Raw genomic sequence first — 18,418 nt, 5'->3', positions numbered from 1 at the left:
TTTTATGTGGCCTACCACTTTGTGGCTGAGCCGTTGTTGCGCCTAGAAGTTCCCACTTCACAGTAACAGCTTTCACAGTTGATGAGGGCAGCTCTAGCAGGGCAAAAATTTGAATCTGACAAACTGACTTGTTGGAAAGGTGGCGGTGCCACTTTGAAGGTCATTGAGCTTTTTAGTAAGGCCATGGCTGTGTGCTCTATTTTATGCAACTGGTGTGGCTGAAATAGACAAATTCACTAATTTGAAGGGGTGTCCATATACTTTTGTATATAGTGTATCTATATTTTTTTTAATAGCTTTTTGTCCAGCATCTCCCAAATACACTGTCAGCAGTAGTTACCTATTGATCTGACTGTGAGCTGGGGTAGTTTGTTTCATATCTCAGGGCCTCGAGAGGGCGGAGTTACCGTCGTTTGAGAGAGTGGGAATTTGTTGCACAAAAAGGCAAATCCGGTGGAGAAGGCGAACATAATGAACAAAGGCAGGCGCCATAATGAATCAATCAGGTCAAGAATATAAGCATTCTGAGTTATCAACGCTGGGAGCAATATTTAGATGTTGAACCGTAATTGATTTTATTGTTTTTATTTATTTTATTTCACCTTTATTTAACCAGGCAGGCTAGTTGAGAGCAAGTTCTCATTTACAACTGCGACCTGGCCAAGATAAAGCAAAGCAGTGCGACACAAACAACACAGAGTTACACATGGAATAAACAAACAGAGTCAATAATACAATAGAAAAAGTCTATATACGATGTGTGCAAATGAGGTAGGATAAGGGAGGTAAGGCAATAAATAGGCCATAGTGGTGAAACAATTACAAATATAGCAAGTAAACACTGGAGTGATAGATGTGCAGAAGATGAGTTTGCAAGTAGAGATACTGGGGTGAAAAGGAGCAAAATAAATAAAATAAATAACAGTATGGGGACGAGGTAGTTGGATGGGCTATTTACAGATGAGCTATATACAGGTGCAGTGATCTGTGAGCTGCTCTGATAGCTGGTGCTTATAAAGCTAGTGAGGTGATTTGTACAGTTCGTTCCAGTCATTGGCAGCAGAGAACTGGATGGAAAGGCGGCCGAAGTAGGAATTGGCTTTGGGGGTGACCAGTGAAATATACCTGCTGGAGCGCGTGCTACGGGTGGGTGCTGCTATAGTGACCATGGAGCTGAGCTAAGGCAGGGCTTTACCTAGCAAAGACTTAGATGACCTGGTTGCAGTGGTGGGTATAGTATATGGGGCTATGGTGACAAAACGGATGGCACTGTGATAGAATGCATCCAATCTGTACAATATGTGTACAATATATATACTTTTTTTTTTTTTTTTTTTTACAAACAAATGACTGCTGAAACTCGGTGTCCTCACATGTAATAGTTACAGCCATGTTGGAAATCCATTTAAACAACTGAGGGTCTAATAATGTCGGAATAAGTAAGTGTAAGCCATACTGACCTCTTCTGGTAGATGTATGAAAGTGCAGATGAAAAGAAGAACCACCTTGCCAGAGATGAGCAAGGCGAAGTCTATGGACATTTCTATATGTGTACATGTACATACATTTCCTTAGTTGAATAGTAAAATAGTAAATTATAACATTATTCTTACAATATGTTAAATCATTCAATTTTCTATGAATTAGTTTTTCAAACATAATGTTCAGTGTCCAGGGGAAAGGGAGAACAGTGAAAATAACAAATCAGCTCCTTCTAGTCATTGGCTCCTATTCCCCTGATTGATCCACTGTTCATTTGCATCCCAAATGGAACCCTATTCCATATAGTCCACTATGGGCCTTGGTGAAAAGTGCACTATACATGGAACAGGGTGCCATTTTGGAAGAATTCCTAATGTAAAAATGCTGCAACCCATCAATGGCCCTACATGCTGTACCTAGAGCACTCCGATCTCATGGGTAAATGCAACTGGTGATAGACATGAACATAATAGAACATCAAAAGTCTATAAAGAATATTGCCAAAAATACTTTTCACCTTTAGACAGATCATTAGGATTATATGCTTGTTGACCTTGGTGACAGAAAAAATCCATTCCTCATTCCTTTGATGTTGTCAGACTAAATGTACATGAAAAAATATCACTACATACAATGAACCATTCCCTGCAAGCCTACTGGGTAGTAGTGCATTAGTGCACAACATATCAAAACATGGCAAACCATTTTCCAAAAGAAAATGAAAACAAGCGATTCGTAAAGAACAAAGTCAGGTGGTCCCTCCATGTTTCAGTACGTTTTCTTCAGTTTAGGGCCTAGTGAATATGACTGCTGTGGAAGGGAAATAAGTGGAGACTGTATTGAGGAATTGTACATTGAGCTACTAACACTTTATCAGAGCAGAGGCAGCATGAATGATGCACGACTCTGTTTGAAAATAAAGTGGGGAAGGAGTTAGAGAGCCTGCTTTTCTGCTGGTTGATTACAAAACAACACAGGGTGACCAGCTGGCTAATGAATGGGTGAGAACTGAATAAAACACTTGCTTTAATGTTTTTTGTTACAGCATCTTTATGGAATTGTATCGATATGGGCAAATCTACTGTATATACAATACTCTGTATACGTTTGGATTCTGCGCCACAGCGTGTTTAACTGTGGGCGTCATCTTACTTCTGTATTCAATTTAAAACAGATGTATCTCAATCAATGACAGAAAACCAATTGAATCAGTAGACAAAGACACCATTCAATGTGCTTTAGCAGTTCAGGGGGATGGGGGGTTAAATGGGATACCATGTTTTCGTCCTAAATGGCACCTTATTCCCTACGTATTCCTCTACTTTTGACCAAGGCCATTGGGCTCTGGTCAAAAGTAGTGAACTATAGGGAATAGGGTGCCATTTGGGTCGCCTTCTATGGACGGCCTCCTGTTTATCTTGGCAGGAGGTGGATCCAGTGTGACCTCCATGACCTCATTTCCTCTGTTGATTTTTACTGGGGGCTGCAGTATAATAGGGTGCCATTTGGGACGATGGCACCCTACCAACCTCTAACTTTGTCTCTGAGCTGAATCCTAGTTGTGGCCACATGTTTGTCAACCATACATTATATTGTTATGAATAGGCTATAGGCCTACCAACTGTTTAACATTTTATTGGAATATCAATTCACTTATAATTGGCATTGGGAAAAAACATGTTATTTATTAACATTAACATTTATTGAGTGCTCATTACAGGCTTGTTGAAAGCTTGCAACACAGAGGAAGGTCCCCCAAAAAGCTTGTAACACAGGAAGGGCCCCACAAAAAATTCAAAGACTCCAGTCACCCAAGTCATTGACTGTTCTCTCTGCTACCACACCGCAAGCAGGACCGGAGAGCCAATTCTAGGTCCAAAAGGCTCCTTAACAGCTTTAACCCCCAAGCCATAAGACTGCTGAACAATGAATCAAATAGCGACCCGGACTCGACTAACCTGTACCCCCGCACATTGACTCAGTACCGGTACCCCCCCTGTAGATAGCCTTGTTATAGTTATTTTATTGTTACTTTTTTATTTATTTATTTTTATTTACTTTATTTTATTTTGTAAATATTTTCATAACTCTATTTTTTGAACTGCATTGTTGGTTAGGGGTTGTAAGTAAGCATACAACACCTGTTGTATTTGGCGCACGAGACAAATACAATTTTATTTTAATTATTTTTCCACAAGGTGGCGGTATGATATTATTGAACTGCAGTAGTCTGTCTACCTGAAGCGTTGCTCCTGCTCTCATGAAGCTGCCTTGGCTTAATGAAGTTACAGATACAACTTGAACTAAAGTCAGGATGCAGTTTATCAAGTAGAATGAGAGGCATGACCACTGGGTCCCAATAACATCATGCTGTAAAATCCCTGTTTGGTTGGACAGTTTAAAAAAAATAGATAAGTACATGTTTTTGTGATGAACACTACATCTCCTGAATGTCCAAATTAACAAAAACAGTGGTATGTATTTGCAAAAATATTTTGTATTTTCTATTATTATATATATATATATGGATATTGGATCAACACAAACATGCCCCTCTGCGTAAAAGTAAACACGGGCTTCATTTTATAAGGTTTGAGATTCTTTACACCCAGGTCTCGCTCTTAAACGAGTGTTTTCGCCACAAGCAGGGGTCCTATTTGCAGTTTTCACATGCAACAGTGTCTCTATGCTTGTTAAGAAGATAAGCAAGCTGTTTAAGCGCTTTCAGAGTAAACCGACCACACACTGGGACGTAATTACCTTCTAACGGGGAAGGCAGAGGGTCGGCCTAGTGGGCCTAGCTTGTTTGTTTGGAAGTGCGTCCCAAATAGCACCCTATTCCCCATATAGTGCACTACTTTGACCAGGACCCATATGGCGCTGGTCAAAAGTAGTGCACTATAGGGATAGGTTGCCCTTTGGGACTCAGTTCTACTGTCCCACTCCATCACTGTCTGACATCTTAATTATCAGGCCTAGGGCATCTTGACAGTAAGATGGGACACCCAACCAATTATGCACACCAGTGGGTATTCTGAACTCTGCTCCACACAAACTTCAAAAAGAATAGTAGTAGAATCTTTATAATTTCATATTCATATGAGGTCAGTGCCACGTCCATGCAGAGTCTGATAGCCTGCCTACACTTTATTCAAGCGAGACCTAGGCAGTATTTGACGTTTCATTGGGTCGTCAGTATTAATTGGGGGCAGAAGACGCAAGACTTGTAACATAATTGTCGCACAGAGGGGTTCCGTCGAGAGAGGATTACTCAAACAGACCACCTGTAAGGCTTTCATTGCCATTTCAATGTTATTCCGAATCCTTCCCGCGGTCGCATCTACAATACGTAAAAGTGTACTGTTTTCACCAATGCTACCCAAAAGGAACCCAATATCCATACACAAGTAGGGATACGTTTCTATGAATTATAATTGTTTGACAATTTATGAATAGCCTTTCTAACTTATCCAAAAATCTATTCTCATGGCAGGAAGACAACAAAAGCAAATTTGCTAAATGTAGCCTACAGCTTTGGCACAGAATGACTACCAAGACGCACAGGTAAACATTTTATAAAAATGGTTTTATTCTCAAAATAAAGATCTTCTATCAAAGTTAATTATACACATTTACAATCTCGTATAGGCCTACATTTTATATACAAATGTACAATGTTTTTACATGAATAATTATATAAATACATTAAACACCAACAAAACCCGTATGAGACAGCATACTTCAAACCATCTTTGCTAAGCAAATTTTACAAGTTAAAATGAGACAAAGCCAAGTCTCTCTTTCGAATTAATAAATGGTGTGTTTAAGACAATATGGCTATTTGTAATAAGGAATAGAACAGTAGATATAACCTTGAATTTCCGCCTATCGAAAAATATCACTGTATTGTGTATGTCATTGAACTGGTCCTCAACAGTAAGCATAGAATCACATCACATTATATTTATATGGTGCTAAACTGGCTGCGGGTCTCATTGAGTAAGAAGAGAAATCATTACGTGCTCGTTAATGTGTTAATTTGAACACGCTGATGGACAATCCCAACATAATTAGATGTCTATTCTTCCTTTTCAAACCCGAGACAATGGCATCTGTTTGGGACAAGAGCCAGAGCTCGCAGTGCCAGACCTCCACGTCAGTCCCGTGCTAACGTCACTGTACATTGACCCGCTCGTGGTCTTGCTGGCCCAACAGCAGCGGGTGCAAAATTTTCTCCAGGATTCTAAAGTTTTCCCCGACCAGACCCACGCGCCGGACGTGATGCCAACCAAAAGGCACATGAAATATTTGAGCATGAACACAGCGTAGTCTGGCTTTTGCATTTCATGCTCCGACAAGCAGGAACAGTTATTGGTTATTTCCCAAGTCTGTCTGTTGTGCTGCTCATAGAAGTAACATGCTACTATAATCGTGGCTGGGACAGTGTAAAGCACTGTAAAAATACCTATTCTGATCATCAGTCTCTCCAACTTGTCTGTTTTCGTTCCTCCTTGCTTTATAACACTCCGGATCCGGAACAGTGACACAAATCCAGCCAGGAGAAACATAGTCCCAATGAACAGATAGATAACCAACGGCGCCAAAACAAAGCCCCTGAGGTTATCCAAGTTCTGATTGCCAACGTAGCATATTCCAGCCACGGGGTCCCCGTCCACTGAACTCAACGCCAACACAGCTATTGATTTCATGCTGGGTATCAGCCAGGCAGCTAAATGAAAATACTGGGAGTAACTGGCTATGGCCTCATTCCCCCACTTCATCCCCGCAGCCAGAAACCAAGTAAGGGACAGAATAACCCACCAAATTGAACTTGCCATGCCGAAGAAGTAGATGAGCAGAAATACAATGGTACAAAGCGCAGGGCCGGTGGTCTCGTAGTGGATGTGTTCGGTATCATGCTCCATGTTACAAGCCACTTGTTCATGTCCAGCAATTAGTCTGACAATATAACCGACGGAGACAAACATGTAACAAGCAGAGAGGAAAATAATGGGTCTCTCCGGATATTTGAACCGCTCCATGTCGATTAAGAAAGTTGCCACTGTTGCAAAAGTGGAGATAAAACATAACACGGACCATAGTCCTATCCAAAATGCAGTAAATGTCCTTTCGTCTTGGGAGAAGTAAGGATTGTGGCAGGGCATGGCACAGTTCAGAGTCTGTCCCGTTTTAACTCTGTTATATAGAGGATGACTGTCACTGTTGACTTGAACCATGGGCGCGCGGCAGTGACACCGGGGTTCGCAAGGAGAACTCTGAGGTTTGTGTTTACTAGGAACATTCGAACGCCCGTGTCCATTCTTCTTTCGTGGGTTTATTGGTTTAACGGGGCGGTTTGTGGGCTTTGCAACAACTGGAGAAACAGTCGTTGTCTCGCTTCTGTTATAGTCCATGCACAATGTATCTTGGTTACCCTGCACTGGTAATACATCGCATCTCATTCTGTCTGGCCATGGGAATCCGTACTGCCTCATCAGAGGCGCACAGCCTGCCTTGGCTCTCTCGCAGACACTCCGACACGGCGGCAGGGGCTTCTTGTAGTCCTCCAGGCAAATAGGAGTGTACATGCTACAGAGAAAGAACTTCAGGTCCGGAGAACACTTGATTTCCACCAGGGGCCAAAACTGGTGCACCTCCAGCCCTGCCTCGTCCTGTGTGTCGTGATTGAACTGGTTGGGCATGTAGGTGTAGTTGTAGCCGATTCCTTTGCATAGAGGCACGGATATCTCCTGGCATTGTAGCTCCTTCGCCGCGGCGCAGCTCGACCTGTGTAGAACGAGTGCAAAAAGCATGCACCACCCCAGCAGCTGGCACTCCATCCTCATTCACTGTTGAATTCGTCTGCTTCAAAGTGCCAGCGAACTTGCGCTTGCAAGTAGGCTGTAGAGTCCGTTTATTCCAGAGATGCGGGTAAACTCATCCTTGGCGCAGACGGTGTTTTTGGGGATAAGCAAGCCTTCGGGTGTCTTCTGGCTGGTATAATAATGTTAGGGAATCCACACATCACATCGTTTATTCTATGTTTACGTTATTTTGTAAAAAAAAAACTACCACTCTTCTCCGTCTGCTGTGGACTGTTGACTGACAGAATATATTTTACGCACCGATATCTCCATTTGGCACCACCGTTAATCGCTCGCTCTGCATGTTAACAGTTGTTGGCGAACGCATTTAATGGAATATATCTGGAGGGAGGCGCAGCGAAGTCACTCCCCCTATCGGAGCGTCTAATCACAGAGCGACAGGGGCGGGGAACTAGGGAAGTCAATCAAGTATTTTTCAAAGGTGTTTGTTTACGTTTTCTCATTTTATAGAATATTTTTAATTACTTGGTCTTGGTTTATTCTTCCTCCCCCGTACAAAGCGATGCATAGCAAGTTATTAAACGAGGGGGAGGAGTTTATTGAGTGAATTGAATTGGACTTTTACATTCAATTGTGGCTAAATTAACTAACACGTTACCGAGAACATTGTTGCCATTTGATTCGTTGCATTGCACTTCTTGGGTAACGTTAGGCCTTATTAGACTACAGTGTATGCGTTTTCACGTTCAACATGATATTTACATTTCAGTCAATCATGGATACAATTATTTGAGAAAGACCGGTTTATCTGTGATTTTAAAGGAACACGTTCATTGTAAACCTTTAACACTGTAGTAGGCATAGACCCAAGATAAATATTCAAACTTTAGGGGAGGGTGGAGACCCTGGGGGTTAATGTGAGATAGTTAGGAGACCCCAGGGGGTTGTCCTAAACTAAAGAAAAATGTGTTTGTCTTAATTGAGGTGCCATTGTTTGATTTAGGGCTTGTATAAGCCCCATGCTGAGGAGGTGATTAGTGAAATGTCTGCCAATGGCTAACAAACATGCTGAGGATGTGTGTCAATAGTCTAAGGCCCTATTCCCACTATATGAAGGAGATTCTGCTGAGTGGGGTGGCAAAAGAGAATTCTACTTTTTAATTCACACTACACCCTTGCCTTACCTTTCGTTGAGGTTGGCAATGCGACATTCTTGGTCCGCAGCCCAAATTCAAATCAAATGTTCAAATGTATTTATATAGCTGATATATCAAAGTGCTGTACAGAAACCCAGCCTAAAACCCCAAACAGCAAGAAATGCAGGTGTAGAAGCACAGTGGCTAGGAAAAACTCCCTAGAAAGGCCAAAACCTAGGAAGGAACCAGGCTATGAGGGGTGGCCAGTCCTTTTCTGGCTGTGCCGGGTGGAGATTATAACAGAACATGGCCAAGATGTTCAAATGTTCATAAATGACCAGCATGGTCAAATAATGGTAATCACAGTGAACAGGTCAGGGTTCCATAGCCGCAGGCAGAACAGTTGAAACTGGAGCAGCAGCACGGCCAGGTGGACTGGGGACAACAAGGAGTCATCATGCCAGGTAGTCCTGGGGCATGGTCCTAGGACTCAGGTCCTACAAGAGAGAGAGAGAGAAAGAGAGAGAGAGAATTGACCGTAAATATCACAGTAGCCACAAGCCAGTAAGCACAAACTATTCAACAATGACAGAAACTTTTCTTCTAAAACATTATTACACTTTTGAATAATGCAACCAAACCAAATAACACTCTTGAGTAATGCAACAATTCACAAGCATGTACAGTATGTGCAGACAATTAAGGGGTTTATTTTCTCGTCTGTAGGCTACACTCATTACATTTTAGCTTCAAGACAGAAGCACAGAGTTGCTGTAGCGGCATGTCATCATTAGGTAATGAATGATTAACCCTCTCCATAGAATAGAATATAAAATACAGCAGGCCTAAATTACATTACAACAAACCAGGCTTCATTTTGATCAATATCATGCAAATCATTACATGTGGTAAAAGCAAATTGTGACTGAAAACGTGGGTATAAGGGAATTCACCAATAGGTGTGGTTTTACAGTGCCATCAGAAAGCATTAATAACCTTTGGCATATTCCACATTTTCTTGTGTTATAGCCTGAATTCAAAACAGATTAAATATATATTTTCTCACCAATATACACACAATATCCCATAATGACAAAGTGAAAACATGTTTTTAGACATTTTTGCACATTTGTTGAAAATAAAATGCAGAAATATCTCATTTGCATAAGTATTCACACCCCTTTGCTAAGACACTCCAAATTGAGTTCAGGTGCACCAAATTTCCTTTGATCATCCTTGAGATTTCACTACAACTTGATTGGAGTCCACCTGTGGCCTATTCAATTGTTTGGACATGATTTATAAAGAAACACACCTGTCTATATAAGAGTTGACAGTGCATGTCAGAGCAGAAACTATTCCCTGAAGTCCAAGGAACTGTCCATAGATCTCTGAGATTAAATTGTAATATATTGAGGGAAGGGTATAACACAATTGCTAGAGTGATGAAAGTTTTGAAGAACACAGTTGTCTCCATCATTGGGAAAGTAAACAAATATGGAACTACCCAGACTCTGTCTAGAGCTGGCCATTCGACCAAACTGAGCAACCGGGCAAGAAGGACCATGATCAGGCAGGAGACCAAGAACCCAATGACCACTCTGACAGAACTACAGAGTTCCTTGGCTGAGATGGGAGAACCTGCTAGAAGGACAACAGTCTCTACAGCACTTCACCAATCTGGACTTAATGGGAGAGTGGCCAAAGGGAAGCCACACCTGAGAAAAAGGCACATGACAGCATGCCTGCTGTTTGCAAAAAGCCACATGAAAGACTATGCGAGTATAAGGCAAAATATTCTGTGGTCTGATGAGACACAAATTTTACTCTTTGGCCTGAATGCAAAGCTCTATGTCTGGAGAAAACCAGGCATAGCTCATTACCTATTTAACACCATCCCTACCGTGAAGCATGGTGGTGGCAGCATCATGTTATGGGGATGCTTTTCAGCAGCAGAGACTGGGAGACTGGTAAGGATAGAGATAACAATGAATGAGGCCAAATACAGGCAAATCCTTACTGAGAATCATCTTCAGAGTGCAAATGACCTTAGACTGGGGGTGAAGATTTACGATCCAAAAGGACAATGACCCGAAGCATACAGCCAAAGCAATGCTGGAATGGCTTCAGAACAATAATGTGAAAGCCCTTGAGTGGCCCAGCCAAAGTCCAGACTTGAATCCCATTGAAAGTCTGTGGAAAGACTTGAAGATTGCTGTTCACCACCACTCCCCATCTAACTTAACAGAGCTTGAGAAAATCTGCAAGGAAGAATGGGAGAAAATCCCCAAATCTAAATGAGCAAAGCTTATACAGACATACCCAAGACGACTCAAAGCTGTAATCGTTGCCAAAGATGCTTCTACAAAGTATTAACTCAGTGGTGTGAATACTTATGTAAATTAGATATTTATGTATTTCATTTGAAATAAATTAGCAAACATTAAAAAAAAACATGTTTTAATTTTGTCTTTATGGGGTATTGTGTGTAGATGGGGCAGACAATTTGTTTTGTTTAATCCACTTTGGATTCAGGCTGTAACAAAACAACAAAATGTGGAATAAGTCAAGAGGTATGAGTCATTTCTGAAGGCACTGTATATAGAAGCCCATACCCACCACCCCAAAAATTAAATTAAATGCTTCATGGTTTGTTAAGCTGCAGAATTAGTCAGTGCTTCAGTCTGATCAACTGTAGCCTACTGATAACAACCACAGCTGCAGGTAGTCTTGAGAAGCCATTGCGCTCTGTCCCATCTGGGCCTGGTCAGGTTTTTATATCCTAAGCTACGTATTTATAGCCTAAAATAGGCCCATTTATTTGTGCTCTGAGGAAATGGGAATGTGAGTAAATTTGATATATATTTACACCTCAGGTGGCAAGGCTACCTAGGCCTTTTAAATCCAAAATGATTGACACACAATAGTATTGACACACTACTTGAGTATATTTTTAATGACAGATGCAAAGGCCTACACCAGGGGTATTCAACTCTTACCCTACGAGGTCCAGAAGCTGCTGGTTTTCTGTTCTACCTGATAATTAATTGCACACACCTGGTGTCCCAGGTCTAAATCAGTCCCTGCTTAGAGGGTAACAATGAAAAAAATGCAGTGGAACTGGCTTCGAGGTCCAGAGTCAAGTTTGAAGGGCCTACACAATGCAACGCAGCAAACAGCGAGCTCAGCCCTGTTTGTTTTTGTCCAATCGCAGTTGTTGTCTCTTTGTCTGTGTAAAGGGTTTTAATGTTTTCATCCTCCCTAGGGCCATAATTATGACCTGATTAGAAAAATGATCTGGTCCCATCACAGCCCATATAAAACCACTTTTTACATCTGATTTATTACTATCTCATATGCTACAACTAGGGTCCTGAGTTAGTTAGGTTAGCCTACTACGAGATAAGGGAAAACTCTGGTCCGACTGCGACAGTTACTGCAATTTCAGGAAAAAAATCAATAAACCACAGCCTTTTTTTATATAGGTAAGATGCCAAAATAATAATTTCTAGTTGAATGAACATATGAGGAAATGTTTAAGTTGACTGAATTTTGCCTATGTTTTCTCATGTTGGAGCTAAGTTTGAGCCAACTAAAAATGTCAAGTAATACTTAGACTGAAAGTTGAGTAAACAGTGTGACATGCACATAATTACAAATATTGAGGTATACTGCTTATGTGGTCTGTCATTTTTTTTGCATTTTGTTTCGAGCAAATCTGGCAGAGCCGTGCTTCCAAAGCCAGCCTGTGTCTACTGCATTGACATTTTAAATAGATTTCCGTGAGTGCTTCCCCTCCCCTCTCGTCTCCCTGCCCCCATCAGAGGGGTTTGTGCCCAAGTGGCACTCTATTCCCTACATAGTGCACTCATTTTAACCAGAGCCTTACGTGCCTTATTCAAAAGTAGTGCACTATACAGGAAAGAGGGTGCCATTTAGAATGCACACAAGCTTTGAACTGCAGGTGAAAGTTGCAGAAAAGAACAGGTGTCCAGTCTCAGGGTCATAGGCCAATATAATGGAGACCAGCAGATGAGGAGCCGCATCAGTTACCCTGATTGTGTGTGCGTCTCAAATGGCACCCTATTCCCTATAACAGTGCACTGCGGGCCCTGGAAATACGGTGTGTCTATCAGAATCTATAGGGACCCGTATTGATTAACAGACAGATAGAGCAGCAGTCCAGCAACCAACTGTTGAAACGCCCCCTGTGTGTAACTGTGATAGCAGGTGTTGGATTACGTATGGGCCCCCTGCTTTCCAAATTTAAAAGGGTGGAAATGGAATTACTGCATCTGTTTAAAACTACATTTCTAGGCCTACATTCTCTGGCCAGAGTGGGACCTACTCCCCCCTTCTCTCTCGTTATGCTCCCAGGGCTCTCACAGTTCATGATGCCAGGGAGAGAGAGAGGGAGAGACACACAGAAAGAAAGAACTAGAGAGAGAGAAATTGAGAGAGGGGAAGGAGAAAGAGGGAGGGAGACAGAGACTCATTTGAGACACACGTGTAGATTTGTAAAGACTCATTGCCGAGGACCACCTCTCATGTCTTTTCTCTACGTTCCCACCACATGAAACATGGCAGCCATGTAATTCCCTTGTGGCAAAGTTGACCCCAATTGAATCAGTCAAATGATAGGTATTAACGGCAGAATTGAGTGGTTCTGCTTCGTCTAAGTGATGGTCGATTTTGAGTTTCTTTCTGAGCTTATTGAGTTTATCATTAAGGTCAACAACACAGTTATTTGAAACATATTGTGAACCATTTCAACAACTTAAAAGAATGATACTTGTTTACGATTGTTATGTTACGAAAGATTTATAAATACAAATAATTTGTATATGACCTTACAGTGAAATGCTTACTTATAAGCCCTTAACCAACAATGCAGTCTAAAGAAAATACCTAATTTTTTTTTAAAGTAAGAGATAAGAAAAACAAATACTTAAAGAGCAGCAGTAAATAACAATAGTGGGGTTATACACAGGGGTACCAGTTCAGAGTCAATGTGTCAATGTGCGGGGGAACAGGTGTCGAGGTAATTGAGGTATTATGTACATGCAGGTAGGGTTATTAAAGTGGCTATGCATAGATAATGACAGAGAGTAGCAGCAGTGTGGGGAGGTGCAAATAGTCTGGGTAGCCAATTGATTAGCTGTTCAAGAGTCTTATGGCTTGGGGGTAGAATCTGTTTAGAGGCCTCTTGGACCTAGACTTGGTGCTCCAGTACTGCTTGCCGTGCGGTAGCAGAGAGAACAGTCTATGACTAGGGTGGCTGGAGTCTTTGACAATTTTTAGGGCCTTCCTCTGACACTGCCTAGTATAGAGGTCATGGATGGCGGGAAGCTTGGCCCCGGTGATGTACTGAACTGTATGCACCACCCTCTGTAGTGCCTTGCGCTCGGAGGCCGAGCAGTTGCCATACCAGGCAGTGATGCAACCCATCAGGATGCTCTCGATGGTGCAGCTGTTAAACCTTTTGAGGATCTGATGACCCCTGCCAAATCTTTTCAGTTTCCTGAGGTGGAATAGGTTTTGTCAATCCCTCTTCACGGCTGTCTTTGTGTGCTTGGACCATGTTAGTTTGTTGGTGATGTGGACGCCAAGGAACTTGAAGTTCTCAACCTGCTCCTCTACAGCCCCGTCAATGAGAATGGTGGCGTGCCTGGTTCTCCATTTCCTGTAGTCCACAATCATGTCCTTTGTCTTGATCACGTTGAGGGAGAGGTTGTTGTCCTTGCACCACACAGTCAGGTCTCTGACCTCCTCCCTATAGGCTATCTCATCATTTTCGGTGATCAGGCCTACCACTGTTGTGTCATCGGCAAACTTAATGAAGGTGTTGGAGTTGTGCCTTGCCGTGCAGTCATGAGTTGTACAGGAGGGGACTGAGCACGCACCCCTGAGGGGCCCCCGTGTTGAGGATCATATTTGGAGGATGTGTTGTTACCTACCCTTACCACCTGTGGGCAGGCCGTCAGGAAGTCTAGGATCCAGTTGCAGAGGGAGTTGTTTACTCTCAGGGTCCTTAACTTAGTGAGGGCACTAATGGTGTTGAATGCTGAGCTGTTGTCAATGAATGGCATTCTCACATAGGTGTTCCTTTTGTCCAGGTGGGAAAGCGCAGTGTGGAGTGCAATAGAGATTGCATCATCTGTGGATCTATTGGTGCGGTATGCAAATTGGAGTGGGTCTAGGGTTTCTGAGATGATGGTGTTGATGTGAGCCATGACCACCTTTTCAAATTGTTTCATGGCTACAGATGTGAGTGCTACCAGTCAGTAGTCATTTAGGCAGGTAACCTTAGTGTTCTTGGGCACAGGGACTATGGTGGTCTGCTTGAAACATGTTGGTATTACAGACTCAGTCAGGGAGAGGTTGAAAATGTCAGTGAAGACACTTGCCAGTTGGTCAGCGCATGCTCGGAGTACACGTCCTGGTAATCCGTCTGGCCCAGCGGCCATGTGAATATTGACCTGTTTAAAGGTCTTTCTCACGTCGGCTGAGGAGAGCGTGTTCACACAGTCATCCGGGACAGCTGATGCATGTTTCAGTGTTACTTGCCTCGAAGCGAGCGTAGAAGTTATTTACCTCATCTGGTAGGCTTGTGTCACTGGGCAGCTCTCGCCTGTGCTTTCCTTTGTAGTCTGTAATAGCTGTCAAGTGTAGTATGATTCGATTTTAGTCCTGTATTGACGTTTTGCCTGTTTGATGGTTCGTCGGAGGGCATAGCGGGATTTCTTATAAGCTTCCGGGTTAGAGTCCCGTTCCTTGAAAGCGGGCAGCTCTACCCTTTAGCTTAGTGCGAATGTTACCTGTAATCCATGGCTTCTGGTTGGGGAATGTACGTACAGTCACTGTGTGGACGACATCCTCGATGCACTTATTGATGAAGCCAGTGATTGATGTGGTGTACTCCTCAATGCCATTGGAAGAATCCCGAAACATATTCCAGTCTGTGCTAGCAAAACAGTCCTGTAGTTTAGTATCTGCTTCATCTGACCACCTTTTTATATACCGAGTCACTGATGCTTCCTGCTTCAATGTTTGCTTGTAAGTAGGAATCAGGAGGATAGAGCTATGGTCAGATTTGCCAAATAGAGGGCGAGGGAGAGCTTTATACGCGTCTCTGTGTGTGGAGTAAAGGTGGTCTAGAATTTCCTTCTGGTTGCACATTTAACATGCTGATAGAAATTCGGTAAAACTGATTTAAGTTTCCCTGCATTAAAGTCATCGGCCACAAGGAGTGTCGCCTCTGGATGAGTGTTTCCCTGTTTGCTTATGGTGGAATTGAGTGCGGTTTGAGTGCCAACCTCGCTCTGTGGTGGTATGTAGACGGGTACGAAAAATACAGAAGAAACCTCTCTTGGTAGATAGTGTGGTCTACAGCTTATCATGAGATAGACTACCTCAGGCAAGCAAAAGTTGAGGCTTCCTTAGATATCATGCACCAGCTGTTGTTTACATAAATGTATAGGCCCCTGCCCCGTGTCTTACCAGAGGCTGCTGTTCTGTCTTGCCGATAGAGTGTATAACCCGTCAGCTGTAGGATATACGTGCTTTCAGTTCGTCCCATTTATTTTCCAGTGATTGAACGTCAGCTAGCAGAATGGAAGGCAAGGGAAGATTAGCCACTCGTCGTCGCCTGATCCTCGCATGGCATCCTGATCTTTTGCGTCGAAATCTCAGTTTCCTTCTCCAGGGAATCACGGGATTGGGGTATGGTCGGGTGTCTGCAGTATATCCCTCGCATCCGACTCATTGAAGATGAACTCCTTGTCCAGTTTGAGGTGAATAATCCCAGTTCTGATGTCCAGAAGCTCTTTTCGGTCATAAGAGATGGTTGCAGCAACATGATGTACAAAACAAGTTACAAACAAAGCGGAAAAAAAGCTATCAAAATAGCATGGTTGGTTGAGAGCCAATAAGATGGCAGCCTTACCCTCCGGCGCCCTCATTAACAACTTATGATTGATTTCTTTAGCAGTCAGTCTGGCCTTTTCTCTGGATATTTCAACTGGGCATACAGACCTATTTGTCTAACTAAATCAGGTTTCAGAATGTCTGAAAAGTAAATGAACATGTAATTTTAGTCCCAAGGTAAAAAGGAATAATTTATTTGATTTGAAACCGTATATACTGTATGTGTATTAGGAGATGGGGCTGAGGGTAATTAGGTCTCATTTATGACTCCAGGAAAGAGATTAGGCCCCTCTCTCTCCAAATTATGTTTACTTTAGAGTTTGTAGACAGTCTTAAGGATGCCACCTTTAGTCTCTGAAGGAATATGGTCCTGTTGCTGAGTTCTAAGCATCCTATGAATATCCAATATACAAATATAGCCTAGCTATATCTGTCAGTACTGCCCACCACGCTTCAGGGTGAATTCTCCCTAGGTACCGATCTAGGATCAGCTTTCCTTCCCCCAAAACCTAACCATTAGTGGGGAAAATGGAAAACTGACCCAAGATCAGCGTCTAGGGTTAACTTCACCTTACACCCCCAGCACCAACACTCTCCAAGTGTGATTCACTCCCCAGTCTGTAGTTGTAGCAGACTCCCCTGTCTGTTTTGTTTAGCCAGAGATTTGCTGCTAAACAGTTTCAGGTGTGTCTGCCTCCAACCCCTCCCCACATTCCCCACACCTCTCACACACACAAACATCTTGGTGATAAGTACAATAATGAAGAAAATAATGATAAACACAATGCAACAGATACAGTACCAGTCAAAAGCTTGGAGGGTTTTTCTTTATTTTTACTGTTTTCTACATTGTAGAATAATAGTGAAAACATAAACTATGAAATAACATATATGGAATCAGGTAGAAACCTAAAAAGTGTGAAACAAATCAAGATATATTTGATATATTTCAAAGTATTTTATATTCTTCAAAGTAGCCATCCTTTGCCAAGATTACAGCTTTGCAGACTCTTGGAATTCTCTCAACCAGCTTCACGATGTAGTCACCTGGAATGCATTTCAATTAACAGGCGTGCCAATCATTTGAGTCAATCAGTTGTATTGTGACAAGGTAGGAGTGGTATACAGAAGATAGCCCTATTTGGTAAAAGACCAAGTCCATATTATGGCAAGAACCGCTCAAATAAGCAAAGAGAAACAACAGTCCATAAATCAAATCAAATCAAATGTATTTATATAGCCCTTCGTACATCAGCTGATATCTCAAAGTGCTGTACAGAAACCCAGCCTAAAACCCCAAACAGCAAGCAATGCAGGTGTAGAAGCACGGTGGCTAGGAAAAACTCCCTAGAAAGGCCAAAACCTAGGAAGAAACCTAGAGAGGAACCAGGCTATGTGGGGTGGCCAGTCCTCTTCTGGCTGTGCCGGGTGGAGATTATAACAGAACATGGCCAAGATGTTAAAATGTTCATAAATGACCAGCGTGGTCGAATAATAATAAGGCAGAACAGTTGAAACTGGAGCAGCAGCACGGCCAGGTGGACTGGGGACAGCAAGGAGTCATCATGTCAGGTAGTCCTGGGGCATGGTCCTAGGGCTCAGGTCCTCTGAGAGAGAGAAAGAAAGAGAGAAGGAGAGAATTAGAGAACGCACACTTAGATTCACACAGGACACCGAATAGGACAGGAGAAGTACTCCAGATATAACAAACTGACCCTAGCCCCCCGACACATAAACTACTGCAGCATAAATACTGGAGGCTGAGACAGGATGGGTCAGGAGACACTGTGGCCCCATCCGATGACATCCCCGGACAGGGCCAAACAGGAAGGATATAACCCCACCCACTTTTCCAAAGCACAGCCCCCACACCACTAGAGGGATATCTTCAACCACCAACTTACCATCCTGAGACAAGGCTGAGTATAGCCCACAAAGATCTCCGCCATGGCACAACCGAAGGGGGGGGCGCCAACCCAGACAGGATGACCACATCAGTGAATCAACCCACTCAGGTGACGCACCCCTTCCAGGGACGGCATGAGAGAG

The 18,418-nt window shown here is 42.7% G+C and overlaps 1 protein-coding gene across 1 annotated transcript; it reads right to left on the bottom strand.

The window, feature by feature from the left end:
• Positions 1-5,049: 5,049 nt before the first annotated feature.
• Positions 5,050-7,655, bottom strand: LOC118402167 (frizzled-8-like). The gene has a single exon (XM_052477034.1). It carries the CDS (start codon positions 7,326-7,328, stop codon positions 5,574-5,576), a length of 1,755 nt encoding a protein of 584 aa, XP_052332994.1. The 5' UTR covers positions 7,329-7,655; the 3' UTR covers positions 5,050-5,573.
• Between the last annotated feature and the right edge of the window lie 10,763 nt (positions 7,656-18,418).

Source organism: Oncorhynchus keta, chromosome 23 (assembly GCF_023373465.1).
Source record: "Oncorhynchus keta strain PuntledgeMale-10-30-2019 chromosome 23, Oket_V2, whole genome shotgun sequence".
Taxonomy (NCBI): domain Eukaryota; kingdom Metazoa; phylum Chordata; class Actinopteri; order Salmoniformes; family Salmonidae; genus Oncorhynchus; species Oncorhynchus keta.
Note: the sequence above shows the minus strand (reverse complement) of the source record. Positions and strands in the feature narration are given on the sequence as shown.